A 23,685-nucleotide genomic window follows, 5' to 3' on the forward strand; every position below is an offset into this window, starting at 1 on the left:
ACATTTTCCAACTTTCCCATTTAAAATTTTCAACAATTATATTTTCCCTTTCATCTCTACTATTCGACAATTTCCCAATGAATTGCGACTCTCCCAGCAAATCTAAGAAATATCTGACTTGCCACTAGATCTTCAAAATGTGATTATGGTAGCCAAGGGTTGTCTCCTCAAAGATTTTAGTGCAGGCACTGCAGTTTTTTTTACTGCACAACATAGGTCTATGTAGTCATCTAAAATGAAACAAAAATTGAACTAGAAGCAATGTTTCTGCCAATTGCAGAACATTATAGCACAGAAACTTTTTTTTTTTGCAAAAATATACTTTATTCATAAAATATCTTCAACCACATTCCAAACCATTTCAAAATCACCATTACAAAGGTACAAACCGTTTCAACATGTATCACAAGGTGCATCAGTACAAACAATGAATATTACAATCATTTGCAGACATTCATTTTGAGTTGTACAGCCCGAGGGGATTTAAACAGTTCCCAGCCCCTCCTTGCACTGTGGCAGAAAGGTCTTAGGCAACGACCCTTCCCCATTGTGCCTTTGCGGCAGCTGTCCCAAGCTTTAGTGCGTCCCTCAGCACGTAGTCCTGGACTTTGGATTGTGCCAGTCTGCAACATTCGTTCGGGAACAACTCTTTGCGCTGGAAGACCAACAAGTTTCGGGCAGACCAAAGAGCGTCTTTCACCGAGTTGATGATCCTCCAGCTGCAGTTGATGTTTGTCTCGGTGTGTGTCCCTGGGAACAGCCCGTAGAGCACAGAGTCCTGTGTCACAGAACTGCTCGGGGTGAACCTCGACAGAAACCACTGCATCTCTCTCCAGACCTTCTTTGCAAAGGCACAATCTACAAGGAGGTGAACAATGGTCTCTTCCCCACCACAGCCATCTCGAGGGCAACGTGCCGAGGGGGTGAGACTCCTGGCGTGTAGGAAGGATCTGATGGGGAGGGCCTTTCTCACCACCAGCCAAGGTACATCTTGGTGCTTGTTGGAAAGTTCTGGCGATAAGGCATTCTGCCAAATGACTTTGACAGTCTGCTCGGGGAACCATCCCACAGGATCCACCCTCTCCTTTTCCCTCAGGGCCTCTAAAATGTTACGTGCTGACCACTGCCTGATGGACTTGTGGTCAAAGGTGTTTCTCTGCATAAATTTTTCCACGAGGGACAGGTGGTACGGCACGGTCCAACTACTTGGAGCGTTCCGCGGCAGCGTGGCCAGACCCATCCTTCGCAACACCGGGGACAGGTAGAACCTCAGCACGTAGTGACATTTGATGTTTGCGTACTGAGGGTCTACGCACCGCTTGATGCAGCCACACACAAAGGTGGCCATCAGTATGAGGGCGATGTTGGGCACGTTTTTTCCCCCTTTATCTAGAGGCTTGTACATCGCGTCCCTGCGGACACGATCCATTTTCGACCTCCAGATAAAGCGGAAGATGGCTCGGGTGATCGCCACCACGCAGGAGTGTGGAATGGGCCAGACCTGCGCCACGTACAGCAACAGCGAGAGTGCCTCACACCTGATGACCAGGTTCTTACCCGCAATGGAGAGGGAGCGTCGCTCCCACATGCCCAGTTTCCTTTTCACCATAGACACTTGCTCCTTCCAGTTTCTAACGCATGCCCTGGTCCCTACGAACCATATCCCCAGCACCTTCAGGCCGTCAGCCCTGACAGTGAAGGGGACAAATTATATCACAGAAACAGGCCAGCTAGTCCATTTGGTTGGTGCTGCCATTTTTCTCCATGTAGCCTAATCTCCCCTCTCTTGCTCACTCCCATACCTTTTAGCATTCCTTTTTCAAGTACTGTAACTAGTTTCCAATTAAAAGAATGTATATACACTGCTTCAACTTTGGTTAGGTCAGAAATTCCACATTCTAGCCACCATCTGTGCACATGTTTTTCTTATCACCTCTTTAATTCTTCTTGTGACTATTTTAAATATGCATCCTTGTTACTGTCCTGCCAATTAGTGCCAGTAATCCATCACTATTTACTCTCTTACCATAATCTAGTGCTATTAGCTCACCCTTTAACATTCTGTGTTACCTGTGCCACAGCACCTTAGTGCTACAATTCATTACATATTGTACTGCTTCAAGGTAACACAAGTGAACATGAAAAGCACTGTCTAAATGCAAGTCTTTGCTTTTATAATATGGATTTGCTACAAGATCACTTCTATTTAAGAACATCAAAACACCAGAAGTAATAAAAGATGTTATTCAGCATGGGATTGAAAGAAACTTGAAGAATAAATACAGCCAGATTTATATTCAAAAGATGAACACAAAGGCACTGAGACTCGACAGCAGCCATCAGCCAGTACCCACAAAGAACAATTGACTGCAGTGAATCATTAGTCTACCAAATAAATCATTTTAAATTTGTGATTGATAATTTTTTACCAACCAAGAGACATGGAGCAAGATAGAAAAATAACATGATTGTGGGCTGCTCAGTGACTGCAAGAACAGTCTCAAACTGATTAACTAATGTTCATTGATATTGTTTGCTGGCAGGCAATATAATTCTATAGCACCTTAGTTAGACCACACTTGGAGTTTTGCCTCCACCTCATAAAAAGAATATGGATGGACTGGAGAAGGAGCAAAAACGATTTAAAAGGATGCCAGAAATGAGTGGTTATACCTACCAAAAAAGACTGAACAGGGCAGAACTCTTTTTGGTAGTGAAGAGACGACTGAAGAGTGCCCTGATAGAGGGCTTAAAGATTATGAAAGGACGCTACAGAGTAGGCATAGAAAAGATGCTTCGACTTGCAAGCTAGACCAGAATAGGGGCCATAAATGTAAGATAGGCATGAATAATTCAAGAGAGAATTCAGGATAAACTTCTTTACCCAGAGACTATGAGAATATAGACCTTGTGCTATGAACTTAGGGAAGATGAATAACTTTCAAAAAGAAATTCAAACTCCCAGTTAGTTACTGAAAGAATTACACCACAAGGTTTCACATTTTAAACAAAAACGTTTACTGCACAAGAGTTAAACAAAGCACTACTAACTTAACACTTGTTCTAAAAGGCTGAAAACCTCAACAGTACTCCTCTTGTTCTATTGTGATTTCCACTTAAGATTTCCCCTATACTTTACAAGATCTTGAGGGTTTCTTCACTTCACCTGTATGTAAGGTATGAATCAGTGAGTTTGACTATGTCAGACTGTTGCCTACCTAGTCTGTGGAATAGCTCTCCAAGTTTTGGCATAAACCCCCAGTGTTAGTAAGGAGCACTTTGCAGGGTTGACTCTGTTGTGAAGGTGCCCATGTCAATGGCAGGTGGTCCATGCAGTTTTATTTTTTGACTTTTCTGTAGGAGTTTGATACAACTGAGTGGCTTGCTAGCCTATTTCAGGGACAGTTAAGAATCAAGCACATTGCTCTGGGTCTGGAGTTACATGTAGGTTAGACTGACAAGGATGGCAGATTTTCTTCTCTGAAGGACATTAGTGAAATAGATGGGTTTTTACGATAATCCGGCAGTTTTGTGGTCACCATTACCAGATTTATTAATTGGGTTTAATTTCCTTTAGATGCTGTAGTGGGATTTGAACTCATGTCTACAGAGCATTAGTCCAGGCCTCTGGATTATGAGTCCAATAACATTAGCAGAATGGTACTGTTCTCTAAATGGGAGGTACACAGTATAAAAGTATTTAAGGGAAATGTAGATAAAGACATTCCCTCCATGGATCGCCACCTTGATGTGGTGGAGAGGCTTGTGTGCTCTGACGATCCTTTGAATGATGTTATCGGGAGCGCCTTGCTCCTGGTAGGGCCACCTATGGTGGCAAGGTTGGGAGTAAGTGCCAGACAAAGTGCAGTCCAAAAGGTCCTCATGGCAGAACAGGCGATGAAAGACTGTCTCACCAGCTTTTTTTTTTCCTTTATTAATTCATGGGATGTGGGTGTCACTGGCTAAGCAAGCATTTACTGCCCACCCTGAATTGCCCTCATGCAGAGGGCATTTAAGAGTCAACCACATTGCTGTGGGTCTGGAGTCACATGTAGGCTAGATCAGGTAAGGACAGCAGATCTCTTTCCCTAGAGGGCATTAGTGAACCAGATCGGTTTTCACAACAATTGACATCTTTAGCCTTTTAATTCCAGATTTTTATTGAACTCAAATTCCACCATCTGCCCTGGTGGGATTTGAACCCAGGTCCCCAGAGCATTTCCCTGGGTCTCTAGATTACTCACCCAGTGACAATACCACTATGTCATTGCCTCCCCCTACAAAGGTGGAGGAAGGCTGCAGTAGCAAAAGGGTCCCTGTCACCGAAATCTGACCACTAACCCATCAAGATTGTGTGGACAATGTCAGCGCCCCAAGGTCCCCATGTTAAACAAAATCACATGCAGGCATCTACCAAGTTTCATTTGCCAAGTCCTGTGGAGATGGAGATCGGCAACAGGGACAGAGCTGTGAATCTGGAAGTCCCTAGTCAAGAGTCTGCACAGAGGCAAGAGATGCATGAATATTGTTGAACACCTGTGTTGGGACAGAGGTGCCTTTGGGCATTAGCATCTGTGATGAAGCAGTCCTCTTCAGAAGACCCTCTGCTCACCCAAATGGGGAGGGGGGCTAGAAAAGGTGCCCTAAAAATAGGCTGTTCTACTTTCTTCGGCTGGGGAACCATACCCCGCGGCATCACCATCTTCAAGGTCAAAGAAAGAAAGCTTTCAACTTTGCAACTTGGAATGTTAGGACTCTCATGGATAATCTCAAGAGTGACTGTCTGGAAAGAAGAACTGCAATTGTATCACATGAGATATCAAGACTCCAAATTGACATTGCCACCCTCAGTGAGACCTGCTTTCCTGGGGAGGGGCAGCTGAAGGAATAAACAAGGGGATACACCTTCTACTGGAAAGGAAAGGCTCACAGCAACCCTTGTGTCCACGAATTTGGTTTTGACATCTGGATACACTGCTGGAACTCCCCAATTCAAACATAGAAACATAGAAACTAGGAGCAGGAGTAGGCCATTCAGCCCTTCGAGCCTGTTCCACCATTCAACATGATCATGGCTGATCCTCTATCTCAACGCCATATTCCCGCTTTCTCTACATACCCCTTGATGCCCTAATTTCCAAAAAAGATCAATTTCTTTCTTGAATATACTCAGTGACCCAGCCTCCACAGCCTTCTGTGGTAGAGAATTCCACAGGTTGACCACCCTCTGAGTGAAGAAATTTTTCCTCATCTCAATCCTAAATGGCCTGCCCTGTATCCTGAGACAATGGCCCTGGTTCTAGACTCCCCACCCAGGGGAAACATCCTCCCTGCATCTAGTCTGTCTAGCCCTGTTAGAATCTTATACATTTCAATCAGATCCCCTCTCATTCTTCTAAATTCTAGTGAAACAGGCCCTGTCGAACCAATCTCTCCTCATACGACAGTCCTGCCATCCCCGGTATCAGCCTGGTGAACATTCGCTGCACTACCTCTATGGCAAGTATATCCATTCTTAGGTAGGGGGATCAAAACTGCATGCAATACTCCAGGTGTGGTCTCACCAGGGCCTTGTATAACTGCAGTAAGACATCCCTACTTCTGAACTCAAATCCTCTTGCAATTGAAGGCCAGCATACCATTTACCTTCCTAATTGCTTGCTGCACCTGCTGTTTACTTTCATTGACTGATATACAAGGACACCCAGATTCCTTTGTACATCCATATTTCCCAATATAATCACCATTTAAATAATACTCTGCCTTTCTGTTTTTCATACCAAAGCATATAACTTCACATTTATCCATGTTATACTGCATCTTTCATGTGTTTGCCCACACAAACACAACTTGTCTAAATTGCCCTGAAGCCTCCTTGCATCCTCCTCACAACTCCGCCCAGTTTTGTGTCATCAGCAAACTTGGAAATATTGTGTTTGGTTTCCTCACACAAGTCATTTATATATATTGTGAATAGCTGGGGCCCAAGCATTGATTCCTGCGGTACACCACTGTCACCGCCTGCCATCCAGAAAAAGACCCATTTATTCCCACTCTCCGTTTCTGGTCTGTGAACCAGTTCTCAATCCATGCCAGTATATTACCCCTAATCCCATATGCTTTAACTTTGCCCACTAGCCTCTTATGTGGAACCTTATCAAAAGCCTTCTTGAAATCCAAATACACCATATCTACTGGTTCTCCCTTATCTATTCTAATAGTTACTTCCTTAAAAAAACTCCAGTAGATTAGTTAAGCATGATTTCCCTTTCATAAACCCACGCTGAGTTTGTCTAATCCCACTAGTGCTTTCCAAGTGTTCTGTTACCACACCTTTTATAATAGACTCTAGCATTTTCCCCACTACTGATTTTAGGCTAACTGGTCTGTAATTCTCTGTTTTTGCTCTCCCTCCTTTTTTAAATAATGGGGTTACATTTGCCATCCTCCAATCTGTAGGAACTGCTCCAGCGTCTATAGAATTTTGGAAGATGACCACCAATGCATCCAATATTTCCAGGGCCGCTTCCTTTAGTACTCTGGGATGTAGATTATCAGGCCCTGGGGATTTTTCAGCCTATAACCCTATTAATTTCTCTAGCACCATTTTTTAACTAATACTGATTTTTGTCAATTCCTCCCTCTCACTAGACCCTTGGTTCCCTAACATTTCTGGGAAATGATTTGTGTCCTCTTTTGTGAAGCCTATTGTATAAATGAAAGGTTCATGACACTTCACCCACAGCTCAGCCATAATCAATATGCCATCATCATCAACGCTTATGCCCCAAACCTTGACTCCAATGAAGACGTTAATGAAAAGTTCAATTCTGACCTTGATGAAGTCCTCACTGCCATACCAAAAGAAAAGATTATCCTCGGGGGGGACTTTAATACCAGAGTTGACCTTGACTCCCATATCTGGAGAGGAACCATTGGGAAAAAATGGGGTGGGAAAAGTCGATGCAAATGGTGTGCTCTTGCTGACAAAATGTGCTCAGCATGGCCTCATTATAATAAACACTTTCTTCTGTCAGAAGAACAAACACAAAACCACATAGAGGTATCCCAGATCAAAGTACTGGCACTTCCTGGATTATGTCATTGTTCAACTCAAAGATAAGTGCTATCTTTGTCATTCAATCCATGTGGGAGACTGATGCCTGCTGGACAGATCATCAACTTGTTTGATCAGTAATGAACATCCACCTAGCACCAAGACATCGCAAAACCCAAAAGTCCAAAAGGAGGAAGATCAATGTCTCAGCTCTAAAGCAGCCCCACTGAAAGGAAGAGTTCCAAGTGCAGCTCACAACCAATCTGGAAAATCTGCACATATCCAACACAATTTCAGAACAGAGGGATCAAATAAAGTCAGCTGTACGAGACTCCTGTGTCCAGGCCATTGGGTTCAAGCATCATCACCAAGATTGGCTCGTCAAAGACAATGTTGAAATATGTGACTTCCTGGAACCAAAACAATCAGGCTTCATTGCCTGGCAGAACAATCCAAGGTTGCAAGTCAAGAAGGCACCATTCGAACATCTGAAGGCTGACACCCAAAGACAAATCCTGAAGATAATGTAAATGTGTTGAGAAGAGAAAACTTGAGGGATCCAACAATATGCTGACTGTCATGGCGTGCAAAGCTTTTTTGAAGCCATCTGGCCCTTTATAGACCAATATCAAATGGACAAAATCCCCTTCACTCACAGGATAGTGTTTCCCTTCTTAAGGATGACAATGCCATTCGTTAATGTTAGGAAGAACATTTTCAACAACTCCTCAACCATGAATCCACAGTGGCAGCTGATACTCTTCGTGCTATCCCACACTATCCTGTGGTAGAATCCATGGGTGAGTCACCATTGATGGGAGAGCTGCAACAAGCAATTAAACGGATGAAAACCAACAAAACCTGTGGCCCTAATGTTATTCCAGCTGAGATCTTCAAAGCTGGTGGGCTTATGCTCACATCAAAACTTTATGTACACATCCTACAGTTTAGGGAGGAAAAAGAACTCCAGTCCCCCACCCGACTTCAGGAATGTGACAATTGTAACTATCTTCAAGAAAGGAGATAAATCGTGACTATCTTGACACGCATTCTCCCAAATTGCCTACTTCCTGTGGCTGAGGAAATCCTCCCAGAAAAACTTTGTGGCCTTAGACCTTTCAGGGGACCCGCTGACATGGTCTTTGGTGCCAGACAAATCCAAGAAAAATGTCGAGAACAACATCAGGAACTCTTCATTGCATTCATTGACCTGACCTAAGCATTTGACTCAGTAAATTGTGAGGCTCTGTGGATTGTGCTCTAAAGATTTGGATGACCAAGAAACTTCATCACAATCATGCAACTGCTTCATGATGATATGACAGCAACAGTCTTGAGTGAAAAATCTGAAATAGACGCCTTCAAAATCTGAACCGGTGTCAAGCGAGGCAATGTATAGCCCCCATACTATTTACAATCTACCTGACAATGGCTATTCACCTCATCAAAGATCAACTGCCCTCTGGTATGGATATAAATACGCCTCGGTGGAAAACTCTTTAACCTCAGTCGCCTCCATGCCAAAACTAAACTGACTAAAAGGGTTAAAAATGTTAGTTAAATGTCTTAAGTAAGTAATAACATATGAATTAGAAGGCAGACTCAGCAGATGCACTCGAGACAGGACAAACAAGCTACTAGAACAAAGGGCAAGGCCAGGGTGTGGGTGTTGAAAGCGGGATGCAGCCAGACAGTAAGACGTGGAAGGTCATGCATATGTGAGAACAAGGCCTAGTAAATGTAAAAACAGAAAATAAGTAACTAAGGCCAGAGACATCCACTGAGCATGTGATTATAGGTTGATAAGAAAAGAATTGTGTAGCTGCAAGGCTATGTGATAAATGTGTATATAAGAAATGAGTTTTGTATGTGCTAACAGAGTACTTAGACTTGCCTAAGGTGGACTCTCCCTGTCTATGCTTGAATAAATGATTGAAGACTTTTCCTGAGTCTCCTGGTGTTTATTGAGTAGCATCATAACACTGACCATCATAGACATTCATAATCTACAGTGTGGATGACTGCACTGTCGTTGCCTACTCTGCCCCAGATTTGCAAGCCACTCTTGATCTCTTCAATTCTTCATACAAGTGACTCAGCCTGTCCTAAAATGTTGCAAAGCCAAACTCATATATCAACCCACACTCTGCCAGCCAAATATTCTGACATATTCCACCTCCTATATATGTTTAAGGAAAGACTCCAGAATATGTTGAACACTTCCCATACCTTTGCAGCCACCTCTCTCAAAAAGCCACCATTGATGAGGAGATCCAACACCAGATCAGGTGCACCAGCTCAGCCTTCTACAAACTATGGCAGCGAGTGTTTGACACCAAAGATCTTTGCAAGTCAACAAAAGTCCCTATGTACAGAGCAATTGTTGTCACACACTCCTGTACTGCAATGAGGCTTGGACTGTGTATCAGCGACACATAAGAGCACTACAAAAAATCCATCAGCAATCCCTCTGCTATATCCTCCTGTTTCAATGGGAGGACCATCAAACAAACAATAGAATCCGTCTGGAAGCCAGGTCCACACGCATTCAGGCAAAACTGCTGCAAAATCAATTACGATACACTGGACACTGGGTCCAGATGGCCTAAAAGTGTCTCCCCACAAGGTCCTATTTTCTCAACTCTCAAATAGCCAGCATTCCAGGGGAGGACAAAGAAAATGCTTCAAAGACACTCTGAAGCTCTTCTTGAAGCGTGGCAGCATTGACATTAATGACTGGCAGCAGCTTGCTGCCAATCATTCAAAATGGCAACAATGTCCATCAAGTTGAATCACCCTTTGAGTCCAAATGCCTTCATGATAATACAGAGTGGCAGCAAAGAAGAAAAGGAAGCAAATCCTGCACTCCGGATCCCACTACCTTGTGAAATGTCCTGCCCCATGTGCCCAAAGATCTGCAGGTCCAGAATCAGTCTGTTCAGTCACATGAAGATCCATGGCAGAAAGTAGATGTCACCCTCAAATCAAGGGGCAGCTGATGACGAGGTAAAGACATGAGGGAGAAAAGAATAGAAGGACATGTTGATGGGGTGTGTTAGAATCATATCTCTCAGGACTAAAGTTTTCTTTTACAAAAGGGAAGGATTTGGCAGGATCTGGACGTCTGGATGTTAACCTGGGATTTTTAAAAAAAGGTCATAAGTTCACCTTGGAACTGTCAACAAGCAGGCCTTGTCCAAGAAATCACCTGACCTATTTGGTACTTGAGAAGGAGTTGTTTGTTTGCATTGCCTGCAAAGTACTCTACATAATGAAAAGCTGGGATACAAAAAGGCAATCACATGGGAGAGAGGGAAAAACTTAAGTTGTGAACCTGCTTGTTTTAAAAGCAGTCTTCTTGGAAAACAAGCTGAGAAAGGAAGGCTACTTTGACTGGCTCCCTCTCTCTACCTTGCCTGAAATTGTGTGTGGCTATCAACCTGTAGCCAGAGAACCCTCATCTGAGTGTAATTAGTCTGCATTTGGACTTGCAAAGCTGGCTGACATCAGTTGGTGAGAACTTCCAGGCATTCACTAGGACCAGCAGCCCCTCTGTACATGAGAGAACTCCAGGTCAACAGTGTCATGACCTTGCAGACTTTGTCCTTTACATAAGAACACCCATCCTTCAAAGCCCATCTTGGCAGAGAGACTTTATCTGTTTGTCCTTTGTTTGTGTGTGTGTGTGGGGTGGGGGGGAATTGTTTAGGAAGAGATAGTTATAATTCCCAGTTACAATTGTGTTAACCAGTACTTGCAACTTGTTGAAGAAATTTTGTTAAATTAGTCATTGAGTTTTTCACATTTTTCACGGAATCACATTTTTGAAAGAAGCCTGCTCAGAGTCTCTTTTCTTCAGTGTACTAGAGACACGGGTACACATTTGGTCATTCCTGTGAGAAAATTAAACACTTAAATGAATGGTATGACCTGGGGAGTAGTGGGGCTTGATAATTCACACACTCCTCCCATCCCTGTGATAACAGGTGAGAGGAGGCACATGTGGAACATGGGACTGCTGGGCCGAATGGCCTGTTTGGCGCTCTAAAATTCCATGTAATTACTATCACACCTAGCCAATGTATTTATTTTTAGGTTCCAGAAAATGTACTTTATCACACCCCCACTTTGCTAAAAAGTCGGGAGCGGGAGGAAGCCGCTTACGATCCCCGCAGCAATTTAATCCTGTATCACAAACAGCCGCCTACATGCAGCCACGCAGGAGGGGAGGCAGTCATTGGATACGGAGCTGCGCCACTCGCCAACATCGGCGGGGTTGGCATCCTAACACGTGACGCCGATGACGCAGCGGTCTCCTTGGAGATTCTCTCAACATTCCATCTCTGACCGTTGCCCGACCTTGCACGCGGGCTCGTGACGTATTGATCAATGGACCGAGATCCGTCCCCGAAAAAAATGGCCGATGAGGATGATGAGCAGGCGGTGAGTCCGGCTTTAGAACTTCACATTTTCAAAGCGCCCAAGGCTGTGATGGCTGTCTTCTGTCGCCGGCACCGAGAGCAGCGGCGGGAATGAAACAGCCGGAAAATTATAAAATTTAATTATTGCTAATTTCCGCAGCTGCATGTTATTGTCCGAAGTCTATCGTGAATGAAACGGCCAAAAAATCGGGAGCTGCAATGAACCATGTTTTTCTGTGACCAGTTTTAATGTGGGGTTTTGAATTTACCTTTACAAGGGAACCCGGTGCGCTGAGGGGCGTCTCCATTTTATTTGTTTTGTGAATATGCCTGTCATGGGTGAATTAGTTCATATTTTGTACGGGGGATGAGGTGTGGAGAAATTTGTGAGGGTCACAGCAGAGCAGAGAGTAGGAGGAACTAGAGTTTTTATTTTTTCATGGGATGTGAGGGTCACTGGCTGGGCCAGCATTTATTGCCCATCCCTAATTGCCCTTCAGAAGGTGTTAGTGAGCTGCCTTTTTGAAGTGCTGTAGTTCATGTGGTGTAGGTACACCCACCATGCTGTTAGGAAGGGAGTTCCAGGATTTTGATCTAGTGACATTTAGAAATGGCTGTATAGGATGATATCTGACTTGGAGGGGAACTTGCAGGTTTCCATGTACCAGTCCTTTGAGGTAGTAGAGGTGATGGGTTTGGAAAATACCGCCAAAGGAACCTATGTGAGTTGCATCTACGTTTTGCCTGTTCTTTCCTCTCTGGCTAATCTTTCATTCACCCCAAACTCTGCAGTCATCTTCTGTTGAGTATTGCACATTAAATTTCAGATTCATAAACCCTCAACACAACAATTAAAAGTTTATTTTATGTGTATTCTCACATTCTGTGGTTTTTGGACTTTTTAAATTCTCTTTTTAAGCACAATTAAAATCTTAAACACAGCTCCTTAAACTGACATTACAATTTGCCTTTAGTGATCTTTTAAATATCTTATCAAGCCATTATACATATGTATATATATTTCACACATTTCCTGATGTCATTTTATACTTTTACATTTCAATTATGTATTGCTTGTAGGGAGAATGCATTGACACATTCAGATTACTTGTATCATTGCTTGCACTGGGAGCAGTCAGGCCAAGAGGTTGAAGTGATTTGTTTGATTTTGATTTCTGGAGCTTAATTAGACTTGAGTACAGGCGAAGAGGCTCAGTCTATTGATCATGTTAATTATGCCTTGATTCATGGTTAACATTGGGTTGCTGTGCTCTGAAGGGGTCAGGGAGTGTAGCTGGATGGGGAACATTGTGTTGTGAGTTTTCAATAGGCCCTGATTGTTTAATATTTCCTTAGTTCCTGGCAAACAAATATCCCATTCTAACATACTCCCACACAGTTTCATCCAAAATGGTGCACTGTACACATAAAAATTACTGGTCTTTCCCCTGTTATGTTGCATTCTTTAGACAAGACTAATTTAAATTCTTCAAGTCAAGTAGGATTAGACAATGGGGGATAATGGAACCAATCTCAAATGGAGGAGAGAAGGCAAGGGATGGAAATAGGGAGATTGGGTGGTGTTAGAATAAAGTGTTAAGGAAGGGATGGGGATCAGTGGGATTGGGTAGAAGTGAGTTATGAAACAGACATCAGCAGAGGTAAAATATAGCTTGGTGGTGAGGGAGGCTGCGGCTGGAGATGGTGCTGTGGGTGGGAAATGAAAATTTAGGAGTAGTTCTAAAATGGAAAGTGAGGCTAAGTTCAGGAACTTGAGGGGAAACTGCAACCAGTAGGAGGGGCAAGAGATTTGCAACCAGTATGTGGGTTGGAATGGGATATACCGCCATTGCGGGTATTGCAGATGCAAGGATTAAAATCTTATGGGTGATGGAGGGCATCCTGTTGTTGTTCAGAGGGGTTGAGGGCCACATGGTTCATGTGGGGAGGGAATGAAATCAAGAATCTTATGTTTGCTGTGACATTATATTAGATTTGACACCTTTGGAATCTTGAGACCAATCACCAATTTTAACATATAAACCTGGGGTTTAGCTTAAATTGCAATTTTAGACAAAGGTTTTCAGAACCACATTGGGGGCCATTTTATCAGTTGAATTTCACTCATTATTTCAATGCCTGCTTTTATGTTTGCTGTTCCAAAGACTTTGGACCTAGTGGTGGAAAGGTTTGACCCAAGACACCCCAAGTAGGTCATTTGAAGGAACACTCAATGGCACTGCGATCCGAACTGCTTCAGTTAGAACTGTTGGGGAGTCGGTGGTGCAGTGACACAGTTTTGAAACCGTTGAAGAATTTAACCTAAACGTTAATTTCTGGTTGATAGGTACACATGCAGATCTTAATTCTACCTGCAAGATTTTTTGATATGTCCTATCTCTTTTACACCTCCAGGACAATAGATTATAAGGCAGTATAATTCTGGGTGTAAGGTGCTTGAATAATATATAATATATGATTATCATAACAAAAACAATTGGACTGAGTGTATTGCATTTTTCGCCTTGCAGTTTGATGAAGATGTGGAGGAGAGTGGAAGTGGTGCAGAGGGTGGTCAAGGTAGAAGAAAAAGATTGTTTTCTAAGGAATGTAAGTAAAATATTTTAAAATCAACAATGTGTTACAAATCTAGAAACATGTCTAAAACTCAAATATAAAAGTTCACACTCTGGATACAACAGTTAAAAGCTACAATTACTACAGTTAAACTCCCTGTAACTCCATCAGTTTTCACTATTTGATAGTACACTATATGATTTGGAGCAATATTTCAAGTTGGTCATGAACAAGCAGAATTTGTATTCATTAAACAAAATGTTGCTGCCATGCTGATGCTTTCTTTTTACTTTAATAATGAAATGCTACCTGGTGACATTTATGCAAAATTTTCTCATGAATTTTCTCTGCAGCTTGAGTCATTGAAAACTGTATAGAAGAAGGTTTTTAAAAAATCATAGTTCCTATTGGGGTATAGTAGTTTTATCCATATAGTGCCTTGAAATAGTGTTACCCAGCTTTGCTTATAAGTGCATGTTTCTTAATTTTATCTTGTTTTTAATTAGAGTAAGAAAGTAGAATGATGTAATTTTAGTCTTAGTTGGTCATGATCATACGACCAGGCAAAGATTCATTCATGCATTCTTCTAGTAAGTGGTGTAAGGAAGATATAATAACTTTCATAATGTTATTGGAATTTATTGTAAAGTGGAGTAATAGTGGGGTCTGTGCCTGTGTGTGTGTGTGTGTGTGGGGGGACTTAATTGAATTAAAGGCAGCTGGCCCGAAGGCTTTGATGTATCAGAAGATAAGCTAGGTTTGAAATGTTAAGTAGGTAAACATGGGGGAAGTTTTAGAATGTAAGGTGTAAAGGGAATATTTGCATTTTTAAATAAATCAGACTAACTTGAATTCAAAAGAGGGGCTGAAATGTTACACCTAGCCAGGAGAAGTTAAGAAACAGTGTGTTTATTTTCCCCAAAGATTACTGGTAAAATTAGTATTAATGATAGATTTTATTATTAAAGCCCAGAGACATTGTGAAACAATGGGAATTTGCATTCAAGTGGGAAAATATGTATAAAGGAGTGAAGGTTGTGTATAAGGGCAGGCATTCTAAGATTTAACAGAAGTGTGAAAAGCCACCAGCATCTAAGCCTCAAGCTGCTGTCTACAGTGAACTGAAGATGAGAAAAACTCACTTTGAATTCAACTGTCCAGGGCATTGTGTGTTACTTTGCCTGGTCTTTTAAAGTCTGTGTCTCACTGTTGCCTTAATGGAGGTGTAACCGGGATTCAGATTAATTTAGGGGATTTAGAAGTTATCATAGTAGTAATTTGTAGATCTATGTATGTGCTTAAAGTTATTTCTTCTATTAATAAAGGCTTAATTTAGTTTTGTAAGAAACCTATAAGACTTGGTGGCTGCCTTTTTACTGAATTCAAAGCCCACATCTCGAAATAAATACAAATTGCAAATAGTTGTGGCAGCTGCTTCAAGTTTCCATCTGGGATTTGGGCAGCTTGGCATTTACCATCCGTCTGCCATAATAGTGGTTGGTTACAGCGGATGGGTGGAAGGTTACTAAAATACAGCAGAGTTGGATATCCTTGTTTGACGTGCATAGAATTACAAAGAATTAGAGCGCAGAGACAGGCGGTTCATATTCTTATTCATATTCTTTCCAAACAGTAAGATGTATGATGTATGGTTTTGGGGATGACCAGAATCCTTATACTGAATCGGTGGATATCTTGGAGGATCTCGTCATAGAATTTATCACCGAGATGGTAAGCTGAGCTTTATTTTATCATAGTTGTAGTCTGCAAGCTACATACCAAGCTTCAGGTACCATGCCCTGAGATGGTGTTAGCGACCATGGACCTTCATGTTAATCTTGCTCTGGTGGTGTGGATCATCTTCGTGATAGTACATTCATCCAGTTTGTGAGGCTCTTTAACAAGATTGTGCTTTGTCTATCTCGATCTCTTTTGGCACAAATCTTTCCCACCAGCATCAGACTTTCTAAATCATGATTTTGTATGTGTATGTATGTATATGTGACCAAGAAATTTCAACTGTCACTTCCTGATCTTGGTCAGCAGAGTTCTTTTATTAGCACCTCCTCATTGGTAGTGTGACTTGTCCAAGATATTTTCATTATTTGCCTCAAAAACCACAAATCTTTAGTGTTGCAGCTGGAAGAACAGTTAACACTTGCCAGCTTTTAGTGCTTTTCCACCTTGGGGGCTGATTTTTAAAACTTGGTTTAATGCCAGCTTGTCTTTGCGTCTTCTCAGTGTCAGCAGTATGCTTGCATTCGTTTGCTGTGGTTTGTAATTATGTGCATTAGTAATACTGTACTAAAGAACAAGGTAACTTCAGGGTAGATTTTTAAAAGAATAATTAATTTATTAATTAATTAATAACCTCAATTTTTCTCTGCATTGCTTCACTGATCATCCAACACTCCCATGTGTCAAAATTGGTGTGATGTAGCATTCCAGGATGTTTTGTTTTCATGGCTAATTTTGAGGATAGGCTGCAGAGTTTAAATTTAGTAGGGTATTGAAAAGCTGGGGTTCTTTATAGACTTATGACAGCATTTATTAACACAACATTTATTGCTCGGTTCAATTCAAGTAAAGATTTGAAATACTTAAAAGAAAGAACTTGCATTTACTCAGAGCATTCTTACATCTCGAATGTCCCAAAGTGCTTCACATTCAATGAATTACATTTTGAAGTACAGCCACCATTGTTATCTTGGTGAACCCAGCAGCTGTTTTGTGTACAAGAATATCCTACAAATAGCACTGAGCTGGATGATCAGATAATCTGTTTTAGGTGGTATTGGTTGGGGAAGAATGTTTGCCAGGTTTCTGGAATCTTTAACATTGGAACAGGAAGACATCAGTTTGATGTCCTAGCCGAAGGATGACACTAATGATGGAATGTACCTTTAATACTGCACTGGTTTCTACCTGGAGAATGTCTAAAAATCCTGGAGTGGGGGTTAAGTCTGTGTAATGCAAGCATAAAATGCTTGGTTTTAAACTGAATAGTAGGGGCAAGGGATCAAATTTGGGAAGATGTGCTAAACCAAAGAGTAGAGACAAGGCAAGAGAGGCAGGTATTAATATGGGAAATGATAAACAGACTGTGACAGGAAGGGAGAGAGTACAAATCTGAGAGTAAATCAGATAAGGCTAGATGCTACAAAAATAAAAGGACAAAACTAAAGGCTTTAAATGATTGAAGCATTTGAAACAAAACAGATGAACTGATAGCGCAAATAAAAATAAATAAGTACGATCTGATAGCCATTATGAGTCATGGCTACAGGATGACCGATTGGAACCTGAATATTGAAGGGTATGTGACATTTACATAGGACAGGAAGTTAGGAAAAGGTGGAGGGGTGGCTCTGCTAATTAATGATGGTATTAGTACATTAGAGAGGGATGACCTAAGTTCAAGAAACCAGGAAGCAGAAGCGGTTTGGGTTGAGATGAGGAATGATAAAGGCAAGAAGTTACTTGTGGGAGTGGTGTACAGGCCCCTTAATTGTAACTACACAGTAGGACAGAGTATAAAAGAAAAGATAATGGGAGCTTGCCAGAAAGGTACAGCAATAATTGTGGGGGATTTTAATCTACATATAGACTGGAAAAATCAGATGGGCAAAGGTAGTGTAGATCAGGAGTTCATAGAACGTTTTTGGGATAGTTTCTTGAAATAGCATGTTCTGGAGCCAATCAGAGAGCAGACTACACTAGACCTGGTGTAGAGCAACAAGATAGGATTGATTGATGACCTTCTGGTGAAGGCACCCTTGGGTAGCAGTAATCATAATATGATTGAATTTTACATTTGTTTTCAGGGAGAAACGAATGAGTCAAGACTAGTATTTTAAACTTAAGGGCAATTATGAGGGCACAAAAGCAGAGCTAGCTGAAGTGAACTGGCAAATGAGGTTAATGGGTATGTCAATACAAGTTCAGTGGCAGACATTTAAAGGGATATTTCAGAATACACAGAATATATACATTCCAATGAGAAAGAAAAATTCCAAGGGGAGGACCCACCATCCGCGGTTAACTAAAAAAGTTAGACAATATCAAACTTAAAGAAAAAGCATATAACTATGCAAAGGGTGGCAGGTCAGAAGATTGGAAAGAATATAAAGAACAGCAACGAATGACAAAAAGATTAATAAGGAGGGAAAAGTTATAGTATGAGAGAAAGCTAGCTAGTAATATAAAGACAGATAGTAAGGGTTTCTATAGATATTTTAAATAAGAAAAGAGTTAACAAAGTGAGTGGTCCTATAAGTGTGTGTCTGGGGAATTGATAATGGGAAGTAGGGAGATAGCGGATGAATTAGACAGGTATTTTTAATCGCCCTTCACTATAGAGGACGCAAATAACATCCTGGAAATAGCTGTAAATCGGGAAATGGAAGGGAGGGAGGAACTCAAGATAATTATAATCAACAGGAAAGTGGTATTGAGCAAATTGGTGGAGCTGCGGGCTGACAAATCCCCAGGTCCGGATGGACTTCACCCTAAGGTCTTGAAAGAAGTGGCTAGTGAGATGGTTGATGCACTCATTTTAATTTTCCAAAATTCCCTAGATTTGGGGAAGGTTCCATTAGATTGGAAAATAGCAAATATAACCCCTTTATTCAAAAAGGGAGGGAGACAGAATGCAGGAAACTATAGGCCAGTTAGCCTAACATCTGTCATAGGGAAAATGTTAGAAGACTTAGAAAAATTCAAAGCAATCAGGCAGAGTCAATGTGGTTTTGTAAAAGGAGAATAATGTTTAACCAGTTTATTGGAGTTCTTTGAAGGAGTCACATGTGCTGTGGATAAAGGGGAACCAGTGGATGTACTGTACTTAGATTTCCAGAAGGCATTTGATAAAGTGCTATGTCAAAGGTTATTGCTCATGGTGTAGGGGGTAATATATTGGCATGGATAGAAGATTTGCTAGCAAACAGAAAACAGAGTTGGCTTAAATGGGTCTTTTCCTGGTTGGCAGGATATGACGAGTGGTATGCCATAGGATCAACTTTTTTACAATTTATATAAACAACTTGGATGAAGGGACCGAAGGAATGGTTGCTAAATTTGCTGATGACACAAAGACAGGTAGGAAAGTAAATTGTAAAGAGGACGTAAGGAGTCTATAAAGTGACATGGATAGGTTAAGTGAGTGGGCAAAGATCTGGCAAATGGAGTATAATGTGGGTAAATGTGAAATTGTTCATTTTGGCAGGAAAAATAAAAAAGCTTATTATCTAAATGGTGAGATTGCATAGTTCTGAGATTCAGATGAATCTGAGTGTCCCAGTGCATGACTCACAAAAGGTTAGTATGCAGGTACAGCAGATAATTAGGAAAGTTAATAGAATGTTATCATTTATTGTGAGAGGAATTGATTACAAAAGTAGGGAGGTTATGCTTCAGCTGTACAGGGCATTGGTGAGACCACACCTGGAGTATTGTTTACAGTATTGGTTTCCTTATTTAAAGAAAGATGTAAATGCATTAGAAGCAGTTCAGAGAAGGTTTACTAGACTAATACCAGGAATGGGTGGGTTGTCTTATGAAGAAAGGTTGGACAAGTTAGGCTTGGATCCACTGGAATTTAGAAGAGTAAGGCAACTTAACTGAAACCTTTATGATCCTGAGGGGTCTTGACAGGGTGGATGTGGAGAGGATGTTTCCTCTTTTGGGAGAATCTAAAATATAAAATAATGGGTCGCTCACTTAAGACAGATGAGAATTTTCTTCTCAGGGTTTTGAGTCTTTGGAACTCTGCTTCCACTGCCTTTTGAGGAATAGAGTCTTTGAATATTCTTAAGGCAGAGCTAGATAGATTCTTGATTAACAAGGTGGTGAAAGGTTATTGGGGGTAGGCAGGAATATGGGGTTGAGGTTACATTTTAGATCAGACATGGTCTTATTGAATCCCAGACCACGCTCGAGTGGCCGACCCCTGCTCCTAAGTTGAATGTTTGTATGTGATATTCAGTCTCCTGGGAATTTGAATTCTCATGTATACAATCTAGTGGCCAGCAGAAATAAGAATAGAAATACTGGAAATACTCAGCAGGCCATGCAGCATCTGTAGGGAGAGAAAGAGAGTTATGTTTCAGGTCAATTACAACACTGCTTGACCTGCTTAGTATTACCAACGTTTTCTGTTTTTTATTTGATTTCTAGCATCTGCAGTATTTTGTTTTTGTGCCAGCAGATTTGGACCCACAGCTCAAAGCTGACAATTGCACAATCAGTGCTAATTAGATAGCCTCATTTAACAAAGTCATAAGAGAACAATCGTTAATGTGGAAAATGGAAACATAGTTAAAATTAGAGTATCCATCTGAGATTGACGGCAATGTACCTTGTTGGAGTACAGTAGAAGAATCTTCATTCTGGACCTGTGTTTTGATGAAACAATATTTCACAACCTGTTTTGATAAGTGTAAAATGATTGCACTCCAATTATTAATAATTGTCAATGATTAGATTACTATGAAGTTTACAAAAGCAGAAAAGACTATACTGCAAATTTCCCCAATGCCTCATGTAGTATCTCTGCTACTGGGCACTTCATATTTCATAAGTTTGCTGTGGCATAGAAAATACTCTTTAGTGACAGGCAGACAAACCAATCACCAAAATAATAGAATAGATTATCCCCTAGGTCTGGTGGAAATTGCCCATTAAATTTAAAGAGATCTAGCTATATAGAATTTACAGCACAGAAATAGTCATTTTGGCCCATCATGCTCGTGCTGATGATTTGAAAGAGCTATCCAGTTAGCCCCATAACCCTGATGTTCCCCTGTGGCCATGAAAATGTTACCCGTTGCACATATATATCTAGTTCCTTTTTGAAAGTTACTCTTGAAGCTGCCATCCTTTTGGGCATTGCATTCCAATCATAGCCATTCAACTGCAGAGAAAGAAAAGTTCTCCTCATCTCCCTTCTGCTTCTTTTGCCAATTATCTTAATACAGTGTCCATTGGAAGTGGATTTGTACTATTTACTTTATTATTTCAGTTTCTATCTTGGTTACCCAACATGCTGGGCTATGCTTTATTCTCTTTAATATACTGGGTCCCTATAAAATTATAGAAATGTTGTGTTGTAATGTTCACCATGCTGCTCATGAGTACTGCCTGCCTAGTGGAGGCTCAAACCTATGCTTGAAGGCTGTCAACTGTGAAAATGCTTCTTTAAGTGGTGATAACTGTTTGGTTATGATAGGTTTGAATGCATCAGCTGAGCAAAACAAATGCTATTTTTGTATTTATTAATTACTGTATTTTAGCTTTTCAGTGACAGGTTATTTGGGACTTATCCTACATCCGAGTAGAAATTGTAGCTCATTTATGACAAATTTCATGTTGAATAATGTGCCATAATTATTGTCTTCATTAGTCTTAAGTGAACTATATCTTAGCACTGCAAGTTTGTACAATCAGATGAATGTGATATAGCAGTGTGTTCTTTGGGTTTTTTTTTCTTTTACACATTAAAATGTGCCATACTTGTAATTTCTGCCTTTTTATAGACTCACAAGGCCATGTCTATAGGACGTCCGGGCCGGGTTCAAGTAGAAGATATTGTCTTCCTTATTCGTAAAGATCCTCGGAAGTTTGCAAGAGTGAAAGACCTATTGACAATGAATGAAGAATTGAAACGTGCCAGGAAGGCTTTTGATGAAGCTAATTATGGCTCCTAGTTCTCAGAAGGAAGCTTGACATGGAACAAATGGTAACTCGGCATTGTCCGTCTTTGAAACATGTATTAGAGGCACAGTGTTTGATTCCAGGCCGGACTACAGACATAATATGGACTGTCGCAGTAGAGTTTGGCTCTGGCCTGAGAAATCTGATGACTTGTCTACTCTTTTACTTCATCAATGTAAATAATGTTGGCTAAACAATTGAATGGAACTTTTTTTATGGTTGTCTTTAAAAGATTTTTGTATATTTCGTAATTAGTGTGTGAACAGTCTATGTAACTTGGCCAGTTCTGTAATAAATATGAAAAATGATGATTGTTCAAAAAAATGTTGTCAAGTACCTCAGTTAATAATTTTATAATACGTTTCTTGGATTTTCAGTCTATACCTGCACAACATGTTGCCACATACTTGTCATACTTTATTATGTTGTATTCTAAGTTCTTAAGCCCAAATTTTAATAGTATTTGGCTAAGTGCTCTTGTCATTCTGTGTGAACTGATCACCAAATTCCCACAAAATGCTCAAAAAAGCTTTGTTTTTTAAAAAATATATTGCAACTCTGCAACTGAACATTTCTCATAGCCAAAATACGTTTACTTTTTAAAAATTAAAAACATAACATTTCACAGTAGCATGATTTTAAATTCTTCCCCTGAATGGAGCAATGCTTTGACCAATCAGAGTCAACCTGCCTGGTTTGAATTTGAAAAGCTTGACAGTTAACTATTCCCTGGTGCATTCTCCATGACAGCACCTCTACCAATCAGAGTCCACTTGCCAACCAATCAGCACTCTCTTCTCATGCAGTATAAATTGTTGTTCCCTTTACTATTGGTATTCTTGCAAACTTGTCCTAATGAGTACAAGACGAAATAGTTTGACAGCATGTTTTTTTTTCAACAATACTCAAGTTCTGTACTACCAAACAACTATTATAATATATTATAATAACACGTGGTACAGAAAGAATGCCAATGCAACAGCTAGTACAAATTCAGACTATTCAAAATTTCTCATGAAGCAACAGTTCAGCTTGTTAAGTACGCTAGGTGGAATTTCTGTTAATTGAGGAGTTTACAGTGTAAGGTGTACAGTATATTCATATTGCATCTTTAATGTAGTAAAACCACCTATTGTGCTTCACGTGAGCATAAGCAAGCTAAGTTTGACAATGAGCTACACAAGGAACTATTAGGACACATGATCAAAAGCTTGGAAAGAGTGTCTTAAAGTAGGAAAAAGGTTATGGAAGAAATTCCAGAGCTCAAGGCCTTCAAGCTGAACGCATGCGGATGTTGGAGTAATTAAAATCAAGGATGGTCAGGAGTCAGAGGTCAAAACGCAGATATAGCAGAGGGTGTAGGCTGGAGGTAATTACAGAGATGGGGAGGGGTGAGAAAGATTTGAAAATAAGGATTAAAATTATAAAATTGAGCCTTTGCTTAATCAAGGGCAGCACAAAGGTGATGGATGAGCGGGGCTTGGTGCAGTTTAGGACATGGACAGCAGAGTTTTGGATTATCTCAAGTTTATGGAGATCATGGGGAACCAACCCAGGAGTGTGTTGGAATAGTCAAGCCTAGAGGTAATAAAGACGTAGTCGCGATTTCCGCAGCAGATGAGCTGAGAAGTCAGAGTTGGGGAATGTTAGAGGTGGAATTAGACTCCCTTAGCGACGACTTGGATATGTGGCCAGAAGCTCATCTTGGGGTCAAATATGACATCAAGTTTGTGAACATTTAGTTGCCAGGGAGAGGGTTGGAGTCAGTGGCCAGGGAACAGAGTTTGTAGCAGGGACCAAAGGCAATGGCTTTTGTCTTCCCAATATTTAATTGAAGAAAAGTTCTGTTCATCCAGAACTGGATGTTGGACGAGCGGTCTTCTGCTGCTGCTCTTTCTTCTGTTCAGTCTGACAATTGAG

At 40.9% G+C, this 23,685-nt stretch overlaps 1 protein-coding gene across 2 annotated transcripts; it reads left to right on the forward strand.

Annotated features, from left to right (window-relative positions):
• The first annotated feature begins 11,348 nt into the window (after positions 1-11,348).
• Positions 11,349-22,089, forward strand: taf13 (TATA-box binding protein associated factor 13). 2 transcript variants are annotated; one of them, XM_078559966.1, is made up of 4 exons: positions 11,349-11,500; positions 14,010-14,088; positions 15,689-15,786; positions 21,588-22,089. In XM_078559966.1, exons 1-4 carry the CDS (start codon positions 11,447-11,449, stop codon positions 21,756-21,758), a joined length of 402 nt encoding a protein of 133 aa, XP_078416092.1. In that variant the 5' UTR covers positions 11,349-11,446; the 3' UTR covers positions 21,759-22,089. The 2 variants fall into 2 exon arrangements, with proteins under 2 accessions (XP_078416092.1, XP_078416091.1); XM_078559965.1 differs by lacking the exon at positions 11,349-11,500 and adding an exon at positions 12,087-12,200.
• The last annotated feature ends 1,596 nt before the right edge of the window (positions 22,090-23,685 follow it).

This window comes from Cetorhinus maximus, chromosome 16, assembly GCF_964194155.1.
Source record: "Cetorhinus maximus chromosome 16, sCetMax3.hap1.1, whole genome shotgun sequence".
NCBI lineage: Eukaryota > Metazoa > Chordata > Chondrichthyes > Lamniformes > Cetorhinidae > Cetorhinus > Cetorhinus maximus.

Excerpts from the sequence above, each read along its gene's own strand:
- taf13 (XM_078559965.1), top strand. The coding sequence starts at position 12,102 with ATGATATCTGACTTGGAGGGGAACTTGCAGGTTTCCATGTACCAGTCC. Across the intron at positions 12,201-14,009 it reads ATACCGCCAAAGGAACCTAT|TTTGATGAAGATGTGGAGGA; the intron begins GTGAGTTGCATC and ends TTCGCCTTGCAG. Across the intron at positions 14,089-15,688 it reads AAGATTGTTTTCTAAGGAAT|TAAGATGTATGATGTATGGT; the intron begins GTAAGTAAAATA and ends CTTTCCAAACAG.